The 21,472-nt window shown below is 40.0% G+C and overlaps 1 protein-coding gene across 1 annotated transcript in view; it reads left to right on the forward strand.

The window, feature by feature from the left end:
- The window catches only part of SORCS3 (sortilin related VPS10 domain containing receptor 3), a 466,176-nt gene that overhangs the window by 299,640 nt on the left and 145,064 nt on the right, over window positions 1–21,472 (forward strand). The window contains exon 8 of the mRNA XM_055561093.1: window positions 3,002–3,120. Coding sequence (XP_055417068.1) covers window positions 3,002–3,120 — 119 coding nt within the window. The remainder of the gene's footprint in view (window positions 1–3,001; window positions 3,121–21,472) is intronic.

The following is a 21,472-nucleotide window of genomic DNA, read 5'->3' on the forward strand; positions in this document are numbered from 1 at the left end:
CCAGCAAATAAGATGTTTGGCACAATAGCTGACCTATTAGGGGCCAAGGTTTAGGTAGGTTTTGGTTTTGTTTGGGGTGGCCTTGAATACACCTGATTCTTTTTTCAAAGTGTCCAAGTGTGGGAGTAAATAATAAATAGACAGGGAGGAAATGAGCCCGTGGGAGGGATAAACAGATGTCCTCCTGTGCACACCTTTGATTACTGGTATAAGGAGCTTTCCAGGCTGGCAAGAAAGAAGCAGGTTGTCATGTCAACACTTGTGGTTTCTTTACATGTATTTACAGCATTTTGCTGGGTTTTAGTGCTTTATTCTAGGAACAAATTACTCAGGCAGTGTGGGGCCAAGAATATTCCTGGTGGACAGGCCATGTGCTCCAAATGGTAGCCTGGGCTTCTTGCCTTCCCTGTCCTCCCAGCCAGACGTGCAAAGCCAGGGCACTCTTGGCTTTCTGTGTGGATGGAGACAAAGAGGAAGGGGTCTTCAGGCAGCACTCACGGAACAGGAAGCAAGCTGGTCTTGCTAATGCTTCAGGCATAGGGGGATGGGGCACTGTCTTTTCTCTGGAGGGTAGGGAGGGACCAAATCACAGAATCAAGATGCAAAATGAATGGCTCCTGGGCTTGTTTGGGCTGTAGGTTTGTTTTGTTTGGCCTTGTACTGTTTGGCCTGCATCATATTTTAAATTTAAATTAGCTGTCAATTTTTTAAGCATCAGGAAATTTCACATTAAAAAAGTTGGGACCTTTACCTTTATGTAGAAACTCAAAACAGCTTATTCCTGCATCTCAGTGATGACTGATACAGAGAAGCAGCTCCCCCATAAAGAGGCAAGTGTTGGCCATGTTACTATAGTCCCAGCTGTTCCGCAGCGATCCCGGATACTGAGGCCATGTGCCAGCTGTCATTCCTCATCTTTCCCAACTCAGTTTCCTCTTACGTTATTCGCCTGGCCCCTTAGACATTTGATTTCAAAGGCTAGTTGTAAAACACCTGCTATTTCTCGGCCTTGTCCCCTGTCAGTCAGAACTGTTGATGGTTTTTGACCCAGGAGAGATTAGCTGAGGTTAGGGTTGAGAGACGATGCTGGCTCCTTTCCTCAGGTTCCGCCAGTTTCCAATCCATCCTGCACCTGAGTAGCAGTTGGGAAACGGAAGGCCTTGTTGAGGCAAGTGGCAAGGGTCATGGATAGAAGAAGAGAGATTCTGGAAGCACTTTAGGGACAGAATTCAAGGTTTGGACCAGCTGGGTCGTTGCATGTCATGTGGAAGAAAGAAAAGTGAAGAGCTTGAGCTGCTGGGCAGATGATGAGACTACTGATGGAGGGAATGAAATCAGTGTTTGATGTGTCTGGGTGTAGGATACTAAAGCAAATTGACTTTGCCCAGATATAGACATTTGAAAAATAGGGCTGTCACATGTAATGAACTCATTTCCTACCAAAACATGTTTCTTTGTTAAATTAGCATTGTGTTAATTAATAAATATGTGTAATAGCTAGCTACAGATATGTGTGAACCCCTTCTTAGACAGCAGGGCCTTTCAGAATAGAAAATCTCTGCCTCACTCGCTGCCATATTCCTGGTGCTTTTAAAATAATACCCACTAGATATATACACACAAGGAACACTTGCTGGATCATTCCATAAATCACTTAATTAAAGAACACGAAATAGGGATAGTTTAAAGTACCCTTGTTATAAACTCAGTTATTATAAATTTTTGTTCATTTAAAGTTTTGCCTTCATTTGTCTCTGCTGCTTACCACGCCTTCCAATGTCGACTCCAGTACTCATGCACACCTGTGTACATATTTAAGTGGGCAAATGCATTAGATGTATGTAGTAATGCATGTCATTTTAGACAATAACAAAGAGTTCTCTGCTTTTAACCCTAAAGTGATCTCTACTTTTTACTTTGACCCATTTATTTTTAAACACCATTATTTTTAAAGCAAGTGTATGCAGAGGTTTCTTTATAGAAACACACCTGTGTGGACTCCTGGATTTCTCATTCAGTGCATAGATTTCAGGGGTTGATTGAGGAAGATTTTACAAGTATATAATAAGTAAATATATTCTTATTGTAGACAAAATAAAGATGTGTATAATATAAAAAGGAAAGGCCCCACTTCAACTCTGTCTCCTTAAGCCCATTCCTTTCCCCAGAATTAATCATAGCTCATTTGTGTAGGTATTCTTTAAAAGATTTTATTTCTATGCAGTTATGGCACAAACCTATATTTATAAAGACATCTTTATTTGATTTTTTTTTTCATCAATTGGATCATGCCATGGATTCTTGTGCATGCTCAGTCGCTTCAGTGGTATCTGACTCTTTGCAACTCCATGAACTATAGCCCACCACTCTCCTCTGTCCATGAAATTCTCCAGGCAAGAATACTGGAGTGGGTTGCCATACCCTCCTCCAGGGGATCATCCTGATCAAGGGATCGAACCTACGTCACCTGTGTCTCCTACATTTCCGGTGGATTCTTTACCACCATCTGGGAAGTCTCTTTTATTCGCAGCGGTGCTTTGTTACATCCTTACCTTTGATTATTTAAACGTTCCTTAGTTCATGGACATTTAGCCAGTTTCTGGTTTTTCATTGCTGTGAGCAATACCACAATGAACATTTTTGCCCTTGCCTCTTTGTGAAGATATACGAACATTTCTCTAGAAAACATCACTTGAGTTAGAATTATTGGTACAAGATATGTACATTTAAAATTCTGATAGATATTTCAAATTTGTTCCTCCAGAAATCTGTACCAATTTCTCTTTAACTGGTAGGATATAAAATTAACTCTTTCCTGCTCCCTTGCCTGAACTAGATATGCTTTTTTAAAAAATTATTACAAATTCTGTGGACAAGAAAATGCAATAGAATGGTTGTTTTAAATTGCATCCCTGTTTCCAGGAGGTAAAGCTCTGTGTGCTGAGAGCTTTGCTGACCATTTTCCCCTGTGTCTAAGTGTCGCTCTTCCCTCCCCTTTCAGATGCTCACTACCTCACCTGCAGGATCCAGGAATGTGCCGAGACTACTCGGAGTGGGCCTTTTGCCCGCTCCATCGACATCAGTTCCCTGGTGGTCCAGGATGAATATATATTCATTCAGGTGAGTCCAGATGCATCATCACTGATAGAGGGAAGATGCACGGGTGAAGTCCAGCTGATCACTAGGAATATGAGGATGGCTTTCCAGAGGCTGTAAAGATGTGGAGCTGGGGTGCTGTCTCTTCTTTGCTTTGGGTACCCAGTCCCCTGGGGAAACCCCAGACTTCTGGGGAAAGATGAAGGTGTTATGGGTCATTATTGTTACAGGGAACTTTAGTGGCGCTCTGAACCCTGTGGTGGAATTGCCGTTTTATTCTATCAATGGGATGTTGAAATGACCAGGACTTGGGCTGGGGTTTGAGATTACTTGGAATCAAGTCTCATTAGAAATGAGTAATCAGAGATGAGATAAGTAATTTATCAAAGCCACATTCTATTTCTGTCCAAAGTGACTTGTCTAATGTGGGAATGAAAATCTCCAAAAAATTAAGCCTCTCTAGGATTTTATTTCTGTGAAAATCTAATTTAGTGAAAATCTCACTAAATCTTCCCCTTCCTTTCCAGTGCCTACCACACCCTCAAATGTGAAGCCCCAAATTCTTGACTCCAAGAACTCTATGACTTTTAGAGAAAACTGGATGGAACTAACATTTTTAGGCAGGCAAGGGAAGCCTTGGTTTAGACTTTGAGTTTCACTGGAAGGAGGTGCAAAATAGATTTAAAAATGAGGGAAAAGAAAAGAAGATGCTCTACTGAGTGATGGACTCTGTGGGTGTGTGTGTGTGTGTGTGTGTGTGTGTGTGTTATTGAGATAAATCATACTTGGATTTGAGGGCAAGTTTGATTCCTCCCAACCCCCGCCTTTCCACCTTTCTCCAGTCCATTGTTTTCCAGACTGCTTCCTTTAGGAACCTTTGCCCTTTGAAATTTCCCTAAGTTTTCTCTGCCTCACTGGCCTCTCTGTCCATAGCAGGACTATCTTCTCTGTGAGACCTTCTGTGTATTTCCAAGCTGGGTACGACTCTTCCTTGAAATTGTGAAGCTCTTATCTGCTGTTCCTCTAGCACATAGGCTATTAGGCATTGTTACTTCAGTCTTAGTGGAGTTGTCTATTTCCAAATTGTGTTTTGCACTCTCTGAGAATAAGGACAATGTTTTATACACACATTTTACACTGAACTTTCACCCTAACAAGATGTCTTTGCAAATCAAGGATGTTCAATGACTACTTGTTTTATTGATTGACTCTACATGTAGCAGTTACTTTTTTTTTTTTCTTTTTTACAAATTAGCTGCATAGATTTTTGAGGTCTAATATGATACAGGAGAGGTTTCACAGGTGGCAGTCATGCTAAAGAACACTCCTGGCAATGCAGGAGACATAAGAGGCACCAATTTGATCCCTGGATCAGCAAGGTCCCCTGGAGGAGGCCATGGCAACCCACTCCAGTATTCTTGCCTGAAGAATTCCACGGACAGAGAAGCCTGGTGGGCTATGGTCCATAGTGTCACAAAGAGTCAGACACGACCGAAGTGACTTAGCACACATGCATGCATGATACAGCAAAAGTAGCCAGCCATTCAAAAACAAGCTTGAAACAAGGAGTAAAAGAGAGATTTTTATGTTTACATACTCACTGGTTTCTCAGCTTAATTAAAAGCCAGAATTTTAGGAATTTTTTTTCTAAATTTTGGCAGGTCATTGATACTACAATTTTCTTATTCATAGACATTTATTGAATACATACATTCCACAATACACAGTAGTAGGCACTACACTTGGTGTTCCCTAGCTTTCTGCTTTGACCTTAACCACCACCAGCTCCACCAGCACCCACCCCTTCCACCCCGCCTGCCGTCTCCATGTTCTGATAACTCTTAAGTGAATGTGCTACGACCTCTATCATGTACAGCAGACCTGCATATCTAACAGCCATCTCAGTGTAGCTATTACATAGGTAAAATATAATTGCCATGTCCCCTTTGAATTTCAACTACCCTCAGGATAGGGTAGTTGGTGGTTGAGTTGAGTTACTCTGCCAGATCATTCAAGGTAGAAACCTGGATGTCATCAGTTAAAATTAAATGAACCCACAGCCTCTGCTAATGTCACCGTTAGTTATTTCTCAAGTGTTTCCTTTCATTCTATCCCCATTGTTATGGCCCCAGTTTAAGGCTTTATTATTGTTTTCTCAGTGTTTACTTTTTTAAGGTAAAAGCACAGGAATGATTTATGAATTTACCAATCTTTTTGCCCTTTTCTTAATGCTAATACTGCATAAAATGATGAACATGGCAGAATTGTTTCTGGGAAATATGACTTAGAACTTAAAATGTTCAGTTTTTTTGGTTTCATTTCCTTGTATTGCATAAAGTTTTCTGTAACTGCAGGCCAATATCTATATTTGTTTTCTAAGTGTTCTGAAATACTCTTTTTTTAAAAAAATATTATTGTTCTGGAAACCAATAGAATTTTTTTCTCTTTGATCAGTATTAAAATTTCTTTTGAAAGAGATATGAGTTCCATTATTCAATAAAGTTTATTGATTCTGTACTACATTGCAAACCCCCTGTTTTAAGTGCTGGGGTAAGATATTAAACACAATAGAGTTCCTGTTTTACATGCTAATGGGAGACAGGAAAAATATGTAGATATGTAGATGATGTGTGTGTATATATATATATATATATATATATATATACACACTGAGAGAGAGAGAGAGAGAGAGAGAGAGATATACACACACACTGATATGAAAGGCCATGAAGGGTAGTGGCTAATGACCTGTAGTTTAGAGCCTGACAGCCAGCATTTATTCTGCTGCTGCTGCTAAGTCACTTCAGTCGTGTCCGACTCTGTGCGGCCCCATAGACGGCAGCCCCTTGCCAAACAGCTGAATGATCTTTACCTCATCTATAAAAAGAGGAAAATTGTGGTATCTACTTCATGGGTTGCTAAGAGGATGACATTTGTCAATTAAATCTATGAACCACCAAAACAATGTTATATAAATGTTGCTTTCTCTTTATCTATCTTCTATACCATCTATTAATTTAGTTATAGAATATATCAGATAATGGCAGTGCTATGGGTCAAAATAAATGAGGGGCCATGAATTTTGAGGGTCTGTAGATACTTCTATTTAGGATGACCTGGGGAGACCTCTTTGGTTGGTGATCAGGGAGAGAATGGCCAGAGTCTGCAGTCAGAGGGGGATGAGGAGCCAGGTCTCTTGTGCTCTATGCTTTCTTGAGCCCCTGATACAGATGTGGCGTAGGCAGGTAGAAATTTGAGGCTGAGTTTAGAAGCAGGAATGGTGGAAAGGTAGGGGCTGGGGATATAAATTGGGAGGGTGTCAGTGTATTGATACTTTTGAACCACAACATTGAAGTCACCAAAGGAGTAAGTGTTGATAGAGAAGAGAAGAGAATAGATCTAAAGACTGGGCCACTGGGTACTCCAATATATAGAGCTCAGGGAGATGAGGGAAGTGGCAAGTGAGACTTGAAAAGTTTAGAGATGACATCAGAAAGGCATAGGCTGGTAGACTCCAGAGTCTTGAGGGTTTTTAAGGATTTATTATTATTATTACTAAATAATAAGAAAGAAATGTAAAACAGTAAAATAGCAATGCTCCAAATAATGCAAAAGATTAATGCTCTTGAGCAAAGCATTGAATTTCATTAATAATGAAGTAAACACAGATTAAATGCTGTTATTTCCAACTATCAATCAGGTAAGATGAAATAAAGTCAGTGGGTTGCAGGTAAGCAATAATACACACCGCAGGTACAGATGTAAGTAGGTTGCCCATCAGTACTCAATCAGAGTCCTTTCCTCCTCATAGGTGGGTTTGAGGGTTGATTTTGATCAATGTGAGAGATATATCTTAGTTCTGACAGTGTATGTATGCTTAGTTTTTAGTTATAATTGTTTATTTTTAAAAAATTATATGATCTGTTTTCTTTGCTTCCCTGCATATGTATTTCCTTGAGGATTTTGAATATTTGTTCTAAGATTTATGAATATGACATTATAGAGTATAGCATATCTTCTATTTTGTATAATCTATTGATTTCCTCCTGTGAGCAGTTTAAAAGTTAGTGCATTGCCATGCCTTTCTTCCGCTTCCTCTTTAATTCCTCTACCACCCAGTTTTGATTGGTTATATTATCTTTTAGTGTTTGCTTTCCTGTCTTGAAATGCAATTTTCTATTAGTTTAAATATTTTATTAAGCACTGTTGAAAACAGGTAGAAAAAATAGTATGTGTGTTTATGATCGCCTTCTGTCTCCCTTCTATACAACCTCAGTTTGCTAATTAAATCATTTGGAACATTTATATTCTGCTCAAACCAGAATTCCTGCATTTATTTTAATTTTAATTTTATAGGTAAATGAATTCAGTGCTCACCATCAGTCCTTTTACTAGAGTTTCCCATTTATCTCTTGGTTGTCTGAAATTTGTCATTCAGTAAAGTCTTCAAGAAAGATGAATTCTTGAATGCCAAAAATGTTTGTTTATCCCCTTTATGCTTTAATATTAGCTTTTAAGTATAAAACTTATGTGTTATTTACTTTCCATGAGAACTTTGTTTTGTTAACTTATGGAATGTTACTGTCTGTGGCTAGTCTCATATTTTTACTTGCTATGCATCTTTATGTATTTTTCGCCCTTGATATGTAAAGATCATATCACTTTTCACTTTCATGCCTTGGAGAAGGAAATGGCAACCCACTCCAGTATTCTTGCCTGGAGAATCCCAGGGACAGAGGAGCCTAGTGGGCTGCCGTCTATGGGGTCACACAGAGTCGGACACGACTGAAGCGACTTAGCATATATATATATTTGCATACTGTTTTATTTTTTTGGCGTATGTTTTATGGTTGGTAATACTATGTTGATTCTTTCTGCTGGAATATGTCTCATTTAATTGGCTCAATTTCTCCTTCCTTTTTAATTACTCAAAAGTTTCTGTGTTTTGGCTCTCTTTCTTCTAGACACTTAGAATGTGTACAATGGACAAGAAAAGCAAAGGGGAGACATAGATTTTTTTTCTTCCAGTATGAGCAAAATGAGATTTATAGAAACAGTTTTATTCATACTATCCTTGAATGAGTATTTAGCCATGTCCAGGCTTCCCTGGTGGCTCAGATGGTAAAGAATCTGCCCGCAATGCAGGAAACCTGGGTTTGATCCCTGGTTTGGGAAAAATCCCCTGAAGGAAAATCCCCCACTCCAGTATTCTTGCCTGAAGAATTCCATGGACAGAAGAGCCTGGAGGGCTACAGTCCATGGGGTCGAAGAGTCAGACATGACTGAGTGACTAGCACACACAGGCTTCTCTCTCCCTGTTTTGCTGTTGTTGTTTTTAAGTTTTTTTGCATGTGCTTTACCAGCTTATATTTTATCTACTTTTGTTGTCTTAACATATCTCCCCTGAGCTCTTGTATTTAGGCTTTGACCTCTTCTCTTATAATGGTGATCTCATCATGTGAGTTATTTTGAATCATTAAAATTAACCAGTGTGATCACATTTTTTTTTCTATATCTGCTCTGTTTTTTCTTTTTCCTCTCTTCTTTAATTTTGTTGTTTTATAACCCGTGTTTTCTTCCATCTTTATGTTTTATTATATGAGCTCTTCCAGCTGAACTATTTGAAGAGGTTCATCTTGGGGATCAGGGCTCTGATCAAGGTTCTTTTTCAGCTTAATAAGAGTCCCCTTTGGTTCTCAGTGAGTTTCTATAAAACTAAATTATTCCCCATGGACTAGACAGTCCATGGAATTCTCCAGGCAGAATACTAGAGTGGGTAGCCGTTCCCTTCTCCAGGGGATCTTCCCAACACAGGGATCAAACCCAGGTCTACCCACACTGCAAGTGGATTCTTTACCAACTGAGCCATCAAGGAAGCCCATAAAGCGAAATAGTATTAGTCTTTTAGTGGATTTTTCTTATAAGGTAAAACCACCTGAGTGTTTCTCTATCCAGCCATACCTCTCCAGCTTCTCCTTGTCACCAACCAGTTCCAGGAACGTTTCCACTGCCAGTTCCTGGGCTACAATTCCTTTGTTCCAAGTAATAGGTTGTTAGTTTTGCTCCTTTGAAAATGTCTGTAGAGAGCTCTATTTCTCCAGCTTGATCTAAGACCGCAGCTGCAGGCATTTGTGCTCTGGTGCCTGTCTGTATCCTGTTTGTCCTTCACTGCCTTTGGCTTCATTTCCACGTATAGTGTTTCAGGGTTATGTTTTCCTTAAGTATAGAATTTATGTTTTTCTTTTTGCATGTTTTCCTTGTAGCTCCAGGATGATTTATGAAAGAATAGGGGGAAGCATCTTTATTACTTGGCTATTAAAAACCATTTATAAACCCTTTTATATTTTCTGAAAGGTTGCAATAAATGATTTTCTTACTCCCAGATCAGCACACCTCTAATCAGTTCACAACACTACTTCCAAAGTAATTTATTTAAAATAAAAATCAATGTCCCTGCCTTCAGTGGCTTCTCATCACCTATAGGTTAAAATCCAATTTCCTTAAAATTGCCTGTAAGGTCTTCTGTGATCTGGATCCTGACTACTGCATCAGGAATGAATCAGGTGTGAATTCCTTTCCCACCACTGTCCCCCATGTACTTTCTTTTTCATAGTTTACACTTCAATAAAAATAAACTATTTTAGTCTCTATTCATGCACCATGTCATTTTTGCACTATGTCATTTCTTGCCTAATATGCTTTTCTTGTTTTGTTTTTCCCAGCTTGGAATGTTCCTTTATCAGACAAACTCAATCTTTAAGATTCAACTTAGGCAATGCCTCCTATAGGGTATCATCCCTGACACCCTCAGTCAGATCCTATGCTGATTACTTATCTATGTGCATTAAGCCTCCTGCAACAAGTTCTGTAATCTTTAAGAGGAATGAGACTATGTCTTATTCATCATTGTTTTTTCTGCACTTGGCATAATGACTTGGTGCTTAATAAATGTTTGTTAAACTGAACTGAACTGAGAAGATAAGACACCATCCTCATTCCCAGGGAGTGTAGTTAGTTATCTTTTTAAAAAGCAAGGAAGTCTTGTTTCTCCGACTAACAATAGAAGACAACTTAGGGTAATTGGCAATTGCTCACTGCATAAGAAATGACCATTTGTAGAATGTCTCTGTATCTTTATAGAACTGCTGTCCAGGAATTATCCATTATGTTATTCAGTGTCTTTTTTATATTCATTCATTTAAATGTATTAAAATACATTCAGCCCAGTGGGGAAAACAGACAATGAAACAAATATAATCGAGTGTGATAAGAGATGTATTTGTGGGAAGCACATGTTGCTCTCAGAGTGAGGAAGAGCTCTTCACCCTGCCCTGGGTCAGTGCAAGCTTCCTGGCAGCTGGGCTGTAAGTATCAGTTAGACAGGTGAAGGACAAAGGGCATTGCAGGCAGGGGCGGCAGGGGTAAAATGAAGGAAGTGAGAGACCATAGTGTATCAGGACCTCTGTCTAAGGACAGTTGTAATTGTAGGAGGAAATGAAGTGGCTGGAAAATAAATTAGAAAACTGTCCTGGAGAGGCAAACCTTTTCTGTTTCCTGTCATTAGACATTGGTAGTTTTGTTTTTCCCTCTTTACAGCTGCTAAAAATTTCAAAACTAATGTTTGTGTCCGTTTCAGCAGCTTCCATTTAAGCTCTATGATATTGTTTTCCTTACCACTGGTCATTTTTGATGACTTGGCACCTCTCTTCTATTTATTCAGTTGTGTGTGTGTGTGTGTGTGTGTGTGTGTTTTTACACATTTTTGCTTGATAGTTGAATAGATAGTCAGGAAGGGCTTTATGGAAAAGGTAAGATTTACACTTTATTGAATGAATATCAACCTCTGAGGCAAGGAGAGAGCAAAGATTTCGCATTCTGTTTGTTGAGATAAAGCTGCTACAGAAGAGCTTTTTGTCAGAGCAGCAAACCCTCAGAGACCACCAGCAGCCTCCAAAGTTTGAACCCACAGATTTGTATCTGATCAAACTATCATGGGTTTGGGATAGGTTGTATCCTTCCCACAGTGGCTAGAAGTCTGCCAAAGAACAGTCTTGGGAGAAACAGCTGTAGCTCACCCAGGCTTGGGTCCAGCCCAGCGCTCACGGGTGCCATCCCCGTGGAGTCTTCCTAAGGCAGAGCTGGACACTGAGGATTATGCTGCCACGGACAGGGTCTGTCCTCCTTCCATATTTGACTTCCGAAGGGGAGATTTGTAAAGGCAGATTATTTGCTTCTATGCCAATGACCTGAGGAGCTAAATAACAGCAGTACGGGTATTAAGTGGCTTTGGTTTTTCATAATTCTAAGGGACTTACCACTTAAATTTGCTAGCTTTTTAAAGTATTGATATCTTATATTTTGTTTCATGCCACCAGAGGTAGAACTCCAAAGGGGGAAAGCAAACAAAGCCTTGATGAAAAGGAGACAAGTCTATCCCTTCACTCTTTCATACCTTTATGTTCCCAGGTGTTTCTTGGTAGTTTGTACATTGGCTCTTAGAAAACTTCTCTTGATGCTAACAAAAATGGAAGAGGTTGTCTGGGAGGGTGGGGTTCCAGGACTCTTAGTCCCTCCTTAAAAGTGTATTTCTGCTTTTGTTTGCTCTGTGTATCATGGTTCTTAGTACTTTTATTTGGCAAAAGGAATCTGCCACTGAGAAATGTTTGAAATCCACTGATGTTTTTGTAGCTGCTGACTGTGTAGGTCAAGGTCAGGCGTTTTTTGTGTGTGGACAACTGAACCACTAGGAATTCAGGTAATATCCAGGTCTGCATCTGTCTCTTCATATTCATAAATGAGGTGCATGTTTTTGAGGCATAATTATTTACCCACAAGTGAATCATTATATACAAATGTATAGGTATTTGAGAGAGCGGGTTGAATAACCCAAAACCTAGCTTACCTCTTCATAATGTACTTCTCATAATATTAACTTTGCATAAAATATTCACCCTCCCTCATATGCCCCTCTACAGGCAAACTTCCCATGCCCTGTATAATTTCCTTTTTGTAGACACATTATTAGCATTGATCCTGTATCTTGTATGGAGAAAGGTCCATGTACTTACTCACTCAGCTCCTACAGTTTTGAGAGACCCCAAACATTCTGCCTCATCTTTTACTGTTTCATCGACAAAGAGGTAAAGGTAGCCATCTCGATGGTTTTGCTTAGGGAAACTACTGTGTGATCTCCTGCTGTTGGAGAAGCTGAGCTGGAGATGTACAGGAAGCTGTGAAATGTGTTCATCAGTCAGTGCCTTTTCTGTGCAGGGGGCCCAGGGCCTAGGGTTTCGTAGTGAAATCAAAAGGAGTTAATCCTTCCCAGAAGAGCCCTTGTTTTAATAGGAAAGTGTCGGCCTGAAATGCCTTAGTTCCACATGGATAAAAGAGAAATCAGTTTTCCTCTGTCGGGGCAGGGTAGAGAGAGATAAGTTGGTTTCTGTGTTCTGAGCCAAGATGCTTGGAAATCCTGTCTTTTCTCCTTATGGAATAGCTTTTCTGTAGCTCAGCAGTGGTTAGCAGTAAAATCCCTTCACTGATATGATTCATACCCTGGCTCTTAGGGAGTGTGTTAAAGAAACAGGAGCCACACCCTAATAAGTCATCACAAGAGATTTGTATGTTTCTTAACTAAGCTATATGAAGCCTGGTCCTTTCCTCTCTTCTGGCACAGGAGGTAGCCCTGAATGTAATATGAATTCAGCCACTCATTGAATGCTTTAATTTTACATGCAACTGAATTTAAAAAAAAGAATGTATGATATTGACCTATCTTCAAATGTCTAAAGTGTAAGAGAAAAAATCCATAATTAAGATACAAATAAAGTACTCTAGAGGGGTGGACAAAGCCAAAAATTCAAAGGAAGGAAGGCCACCCCAGCCTGCCAGGTCCTTCTCCATATCCACAAGGAGACCAGTAATTTAGTGTCGATCTTTCTGCTACTTAATGCCACTTTCATCTGCTGGTGACATTGTGTAGAGAAGACCCCTCTATAGCAAGAGAATCTGAGAGTGGAGCAATGCCATACATATGGGTGGTTCTCATATAATCCCAATAGTACAATGAAGCCAGCAGGTAGTTTGGATATAAGTTGCTGTTAGTTTTTAAGAGTTCTGTGTATAAATATAGAAAAATAGCACCATTGTATTATTCCTGTGTATTATTTGAGATAGTCCAGAAGTATTAGCAATTAACAAGTACAAGCAGCCAAATCACAGATGTTTGTTGAGCCACTAGAAATAAAAACAACAGAGCATGTAAGAGACAGAAGTTGTTGTCCCCCCTCTCAAGTACTTAATGATTTGAAAGCTGGTGCTGATGTGGGGAAATGAATCCTGAACTCAAAGACCTAGGTTGTAATCAGGAATCTGCCACTTACAAGTCAGAGAACGAACATTGGGCAAATCACTTGGATGATCATAGCTTTAATTTCCTGATCTTTGTAGAATGGAATCATGGTAGTTGTTCTGCCTAAATTAGGAGGTTGTTGTGAGGATCAAGCAAGATAATAATGGCTTTGAAATCCTTTGAAAACAAGCCCTATAAAATGCAAGGTTCAAGAGAGTAATCTACATACAAAAATCACTTCACTATATTTTGTGTATGCACCTCCTCATTGAAGGGTTTTTATAAGCCTAGCATATAAAAGATTACTAATCTTTTCCTCAAATTCATCCTTTAATTATTCATGGTTTCAACTCATATATGGACATGTGTGCATGATAAACTCGTCCCACATACCTTCCATACCCTTTTCAAAGAAACCAACTTTTGTGTATAGATAACTGTAGATATTCTGGGACTTAATTGTCTTTCAAGATTCTTGAGTACCTTATTGTAGCATCTTGGTCCCCAGATTGCTTGGGTTTTGATACTTTGTTTAAGACCCTGCTTTATACACCCACATGAGTGGTAGAAAAGCCTCTATGATGTGGCTACTATATCCCTAATAAATTTTTATCTTTCTGAAAGAAAAAAAAAAGCCCTGAGGCAGAAATTAATAGAGTGTAATCATTCAAAGAGAAACTATTTGGCAATACTTTAAATGATGTTAATTTTGTCTTAATGGGAGAGATTTTGAATGTTAGATAAATAGCAATTTCATCATTAGGGATACATTTACAACACAGGAGTTTAAAGAAAAAGGAAAGAGTTTCAGAGATGATCTTCAAAAGAAATCCAATAAAGACATTGTTCAGTTGCTCAGTCATGTCCAACTCTTTGGACTGCAGCATGCCAGGCCTCCCTGTCCATCGCCAACTCCCAGAGCTTATTTGAACTCATGTCCATTGAGTTGGTGATGCCATCCAACCATCTCATCCTCTGTTGTCCCCTTCTCCCGCCTTCAATCTTTGCTAGCATCAGGGTCTTTTCCAATGAGTCAGTTCTTTACATCAAATGGCCAAAGTATTGGAGCTTCAGCTTCAGCATCAGTCCTCCCAATGAATATTCAGGACTGATTTCCTTTAGGATTGACTGATTTGATATCCTTGCAGTCCAAGGGACTCTCAAGAGTTTTCTTCAACACCACAGTTCAAAAGCATCAACTCTTTGGTGCTCAGCTTTCTTTATAGTCCAACTCTCACATCCATACATGCCTGTTGGAAAAGTCATAGCTTTAACTAGATGGAACTTTGTCAACAAAGCAATGCCTCTGTTTTTTAATATGCTGTCTGGGTTGGTCATAGCTTTTCTTCCAAGGAGTAAGCATCTTTTAATTTCATGGCTGCAGTCACAATCTGCAGTGATTTTGGAGCATAAGAAAGTAAAGTCTGTCACTATTTCCATTGTTTCCTCTCTATTTGCCACAAAGTGATGGGACTGGATGTCATGATCTTAGTTTTTTGAATGTTGAGTTTTAAGCCAGCTTTTTCACTCTCCTCTTTCATTAAGAGACTCTTTAGTTCCTCTGTGCTTTCTGCCATAACAGTGGTGTCGTCTGCATATCTGAGGTTATTAATATTTATCCCAGCAATCTTGAATCCAGCTTGTACTTCATCTAGCCCAGCATTTTGCATGATGTACTCTGCATGTAAGTTTAATGAGTAAGGTGACAATATACAGCCTTGACATACTCCTTTCCCAATTTGGAACCAGTCCATTGTTCAGGTCCGGTTCTAATTGTTGCTTCTTGACTTGCATACAGATTTCTCAGGAGGCAGGTAAGATGGTCTGGTATTCCCATCTCAAGAATTTCCTACATTTGTGATCCTCACAGTGTTTGTTGTGATCCTCACAGTCAAAGGCTTTAGTGTATTCAATCAAAGGCTTTAGTGTATTCAATGAAGTCAAAGGCTTTAGCGTATTCAATGAAGCCAAAATAGATGTTTTTCTGGAACTCTCTTGCTTTTTCTATGAGCCAATGGATGTTGGCAATTTGATCTCTGGTTCCTATGCCTTTCCTAGATCCAACTTGAACATCTGGAAATTCTTGGTTCACGTACTTTTGAAGCCTGGCTTGGAGAATTTTGAGCATTATTTTACTAGCATGTAAATGAATGCAATTGTGCAATAGTTTGGACATTCATTGACATTGCCTTTCTTTGGGATTGGAATGAAAACTGACCTTTTCCAGTCCTGTGGCCACTGCTGAGTTTTCCAAATTTGCTGGCATATTGAGTGCAGCACTTTCACAGCATCATCTTTTTGGATTTGAAATAGCTCAACTGAAATTCCATCACCTCCACTAGCTTTGTTTGTAGTGATGCTTCTAAGGCCCACTTGACTTCACATTCCAGGATGTCTGGCTCTAAGTGAGTGATCACACCATCGTGATTATCTGGGTCATGAAGATCTTTTTTGAATAGTTCTTCTGTGTATTCTTGCCACCTCTACTTAATATCCTCTGCTTCTGTTAGGTCCTTACCATTTCTGTCATTTATTGTATCCATCTTTGCATGAAATGTTCCTTTGGTATCTCTAATTTTCTTGAAGAGATCTCTAGTCTTTCCCATTGTATTGTTTTCCTCTATTTCTTTTCATTGATCACTTAGGAAGCCTTCTTATCTCTCCTTGCTATTCTTTGGAACTCTGCATTCAAATGGATATATCTTTTCTCCTTTGCCTTTTGCTTCTCTTTTTTTCTCAGCTATTTGCAAGGCCTCCTCAGACAACCATGTTGCCTTTTTGCATTTCTTCTTTTGGGGGATGCTTTCAATCATAGTCTACTGTACAATGTTACAAACCTCTGTCCATAGTTATTCAGGCACTCTATCAGATCTAATCCCTAGAGTCTATTTGTCACTTCCATTGTGTAATCCTAAGGGATTTGATTTAGGTCATACTTGAATGGTCTACTGGTTTTCCCTACTTTCTTCAATTTAAGTCTGAGTTTTGCAATAAGAAGCTGGTGATCTGAGTCACAGTCAGCTCCCAGTCTTGTTTTTGCTGACTGTATAGAGCCTCTCCATCTTCTACTGCAAAGTATATCACCTTGTCTCAACTGCTCTTTGGACCTCTTGTTTTTTGTCCTAGGGCTGACGTGTTCCTAAGTAGGAGACTAATGAGAGACCCCTTAGTCATTCTGGTGCCGGTGCCTACCTTGAATTGTAAAGGTGTCAAGGTCCTCTGTAATGATTTGACCAAGCAGAGTCATGGGCCAGTGGATAAGAACTCCTCTCTTCCTGCATCAGAAGGGCAATTCTGAGCTTCATCCTGAGTCTTTATAGAGTGCACAGTAGAACAGCCCCAGTGGCTTATAGTAAGGACCTTGGCATGGCTTTCTCTCCCTCCTTGTCTCCTGCTTTCTAGTTCTACCCCTCCTGTTCCCTAGGAAACTTTCTGAAAAACAAATAAAACCCAAACAATCTCCACAAAAGCCTTTGTATCAGGCTCTAATTTTGGGGGGAACCCAACTCAGGACCACTTGGAAAGACTCTCTTTGAATCCCTGCTATGCATCTAGGTCGCAAAGAGTCGGACATGACTGAGCGTCTGAACTGAACTATCCATCTAGGATTGCAGATCAGGTGGATGATACAAGACAAATAGAAAGAATCACCCTCATTCCTGTATAAAATGTCTCAATCCAAACACCCATTCCCATCTCTTCTAACTGTTCAGGGACCTGGAATTATTGCTAATTCATCTGTTCCCTCTAACTGTAGCTTATTCATTCCTTTTTCTGATTTTTCCATCAGCATTTAAATATTTTAAAGTATCTACCATCCTTCAATTAAAACAAAACAGAACAAGGCTTTTTTGAACTCTGTACTCCTTTCTATAAATGACCCATCTTTCATTCACAACCAGATTTCTTGAGCTCAGTCTACATTCATTACGCCTTTTTCTCATTTTCTTTTTTTTAAAACCCACTTGAGTCTGACTTCTGCATCTGCCACTTCATTGAAATTACCTTTGCCAAGTTCATCAAAGGTAGTTTGGAATGGAATCTGGACAACACCCCTCAATAATGACATTGGTGGACTCATCTGCAGCTTTTTAATCTGACTACTCCTTCCTCCTCGAAGCAGCCTCTCTCATTTGCCTTTTTGATAATGTGCAGCACATCTCTTCCCCATACCCCTTCAGTCTCTTCTCCCTTTCCTACACAGGTGCCTCTTCCTTTGCCCACCTTTTAAGTCTGGTCTTTTCTCAGGGCCCACACTAGGTTCCTTCTCTCTGCTCACTTCTTCCCTGTGATCATTCCCTCCCATCTATTCCTATAGCAGAGCATCAATTACCAACCAGATGTTGATGATTCCCCAGTGTCTCCTGCTGAGACAGAGTGGCTCTGGGGAGGGTTTCTTTATTTTCAGGATGCCCATCAATCTTTTTGGCATGGCGATCTCTTCACTCTATTCAAAGCTTTGTTGTGCCTGTCTCTAATAAGTGAATCCAGTTTGCTTCTTCCCAGGAGATCTGCTGAGGCTTCATGGAAGTTATTAAATACAGTGCTGGTTGCTTGCTAGGCCAAAATAACAAGGAGTGTTTTTCCTTAATCTCAGAGAATTGTTCTGTGATTAGCTATGTATTAAAACCTAAGTATTTGCCTTTTTAGTAGTACATGGATGGGATATGTCTGGTTTAGGGGCGTCATTTTTTTTTTTTTTTCATTTTATGTATTACCTCTGAGTAATTGGTAATAGCTGCATAGAAAACTGTGTTACCGTGATTCTGTAGGAAAGACTGATTTTGTTAATTAACAGTATCTCCGTGGGCATGAGAGGGAGGGTGGTGACGTGTCTGCTGGGCAGTGCATCTTACAGGGAAAGTGGCAGTCAGTGTCTTGCTATCCAGGAGCCTCACGTGGGTGCATGCAACCTGTGTGTTCTGGTCTGGAAGGTTGGTACACTGTCCAGGGCTACAAGCACTTCTAAATTCAGCTCAAAGGAATGAGATCAGCTCCACAACTTTCAAATCTCTTCTGCTATTTGGAAATCTGCAAGTTGCTATTTCCAAAGCAGTGGTTCTTCAGAATGATTTCCCACCGAGCCACCGCACCATTTTTTACCCACCAAGCAGAAAATTAGAAGAACTGTTCTCTTTGTTGGAAAAAGACCTCATGTTTATTTAGTGCCAAGTTCCTACCTGGTATGTGTGCATTTTATTTTACTTTATTCTACTTTATCTTCATAAGATCTCAGTATGGTGCAGAGCATCATCTTTATTTTGCAAAGGAGGAAACTGAATTTCAGGAAATTTTAGAGTCTCACTCTTTGTTGTATAGCTTAATAAATGGTAGAGTGAGGAGGATCTGACTTCAGGGCTGCCTGGGTTCATAAAGGGTGGCAAAACTAAACCAGGATCCTCTCATTCATGTCTCCAATCTGAAGATCTTCACATTAGCCCTGAGTATGCTGGTATTCTCAGTAACTTTTCTGGATGACTGTAAAGGTGAAATAGGCAGATGCTGCCCCTGTCTTGGTAGATAGCAGTGGCAGGAAAACTTCATTCCCCTCCTAGTTCAGTGGCCTGTTTGTCAGGATCTGTTTCAATTTTGCTTCAGATCAGAAAATTTCTGCATCATTAACCAAAGAAAGGCTTAATGGAATTCAGTACAAGGTAATCATGCCTGCATCTCTGAGAGTTGTCCCTCAGATACACTTAGAGGATTATTCAAATACTCATCACTGGGGTGCCAAGGGGGTGAGTGACAACATGGTTAATCATCATTGCCATCCCCAGCTCCACTCTTCTCCAGCCTTCCCCACTTGCCTTGCACCTCTGATGTTTGAGCCAATCTCCATGATATATTTCAGGAAACTGTGTCTCTTGTATTCCATTCCAGGGTGCAGAAGAACTGTGGAGTCATGACCCAATCAGGTCTCCCTGTTACCCTGCCCCTTCAAGTTCCTGCAGGTCTCTACCACACACTCTGCTAAGCCCAGCTCCCAGGAGGATCCCTGTTCTGGGGCCTTCTATTAAAGATAATTGCACTGTTGTAAAAACAGCAGTGTTGATAATGAAGGTAGTTGGACTGTTGACTGAGAAGCAGACTATTAAGTCCAGTTCTCTCCCCATTACCATTCTAACTAGAATATATATTTCAGAGGTTCAGCGTTTAAAAATTTTAATCGCTCTTTGTTTAACTCCATTGCTAGCTAATGGGGTAAACAGACATTTTGGATTTCTGCAAGTAGCTTTTAAGACTCAGATTCTGAAAATCCTCAGGGTCAGCCAGAATAAGATCTTCTTGAAGTTTTATAGTAGTGGAGCCAGTGGGTAAGCAATCAGCTTGATTTGATTGAATGCGTACTATGTACCCAAGGCTGTATGAGACTGAAGTGTTGTTTGGTAGATCCATTCATTCATTTTCATTCAACAGTCATTCACTGAGCACTTATGATGCTCCTATTACTGTGCTTAATGAAAGGGGTATAATGGTAGACAAGACTGACCAAGTGGCTGTCTTCAGTTTTGTTAGTTTAGATGAAGCAGTAGGACTGGATGGCCTGACAGTCTCCATGAGCGATGCTCAAAGCAGCTAAGGTATGTAAGGCTCCTTCCCAGAGAGAGAAAGACCCATGGGGCATGATATGATCAGAGGCATTTCCTAGAGAATGCAAGGCTCAAGCCAGTTCCCAAAGAAGGAAATTGATTTGAGGAGTCCATCTTCAGGACCAGCCAGTGCTCGAAAGAAAAGAAACGTTTGATGGCAGGAGACAGTGTCCGTGGTATGGAGTAGGCGGCTGGGGAAGGGGTGGCAAGTACTCCTGCCTTTAAGTCTGGTCTCACCATAACTCATTCTGTGACCTTGGGCCATTATTTTTCCTCCCTGGAACTCAGTTGCCTTATCACAAAATGGTAAGATGGCATCCAAGTAGAGCTTTCAGACTTTTTGTTGTTGCTGTTCTTAACAGTGGGAACCACTTTTCAGACAACAATGTTCAAGGAATTCCAATGTGTAAAACAGATGCAGGTGGAATGGATCCTGTTCTAAGCGAGTGAAGAGTTATATCAGCTCTCTCATCCACCCAGCCTCCTCTTCACCTTTTTACAGACACTCTCAAAGTATCTCTGTAGAATTCTAGAATGCCATAGAATCCAGTTTGGAAGGCAGTGGACTGTATGATATGACTCCAGAAATTCCCTCCTCTTATAAAATTCCACAAGACTGCTCACTCTACCAGGCGGTCCATGGATTCAGACACAGAGAAGGGACTACTATTTGGAAGTATTTCCCAACTCATTTCTCCAGCGTCAGAAAAAAAAATTTAAAAATTGGGATGCAGCTAATTCCTCAACAGAGTTGCTGAATCATTCTTCCTGTCTTTCCTTTCACATCATTCACTGAGGGTTCAGTGTGGAGATAGTGCAGCAGATCAAAAATTAAACAGCAGAAAAACCCAAAAGTTCCTGCCATGGGAGGGTTTGTACTTAGTGGGACAGAGGGAGATAATACATAAGCAAAACAATAAAGAAGAAAAATAATTGCAAATGTGAGAAATCTGGGCAGAAATAGGCATAACTGTAAGAGCCAATAATAGCAAGGAGGGGACTTCATTCTTTTTTTGATTCTATCAGTCCCTCAACATGTTTTTCTGCAATTACTACTACTCACAAAGCACGGGGCCCCACTGTGGAGATGTTGTAGTGAACACAAGACTGACCCTAGTCTTATGGGAGCTTACGATTTAGATGGATTCTCATCTCTGATAGTCATTAGGAGGCAAAAATAAAATAATGTAAAAGTATAAATTAAGAAAAACTGTGTATGTGTGTGCTTGTGCGTGTGTATAAACCATTCCCTGATTTTGCTTTTGAGGCTGGGACATGTCAAGTGTTTTCATGATAGGCGGATTCATGCATCCTCATTCTTCCCCCTTCCTAAACTGGGAGTCAGAAGGTCTGAACAGAAATCAATTCCTGCAATTTATTTTTAACTTCTTTCTCCTTAGCCAGGATTGATTTTTGTCTTTGTGATCAATGGCAGAGA

The sequence above is a fragment of the Bubalus kerabau genome, chromosome 22, assembly GCF_029407905.1.
Source record: "Bubalus kerabau isolate K-KA32 ecotype Philippines breed swamp buffalo chromosome 22, PCC_UOA_SB_1v2, whole genome shotgun sequence".
NCBI lineage: Eukaryota > Metazoa > Chordata > Mammalia > Artiodactyla > Bovidae > Bubalus > Bubalus kerabau.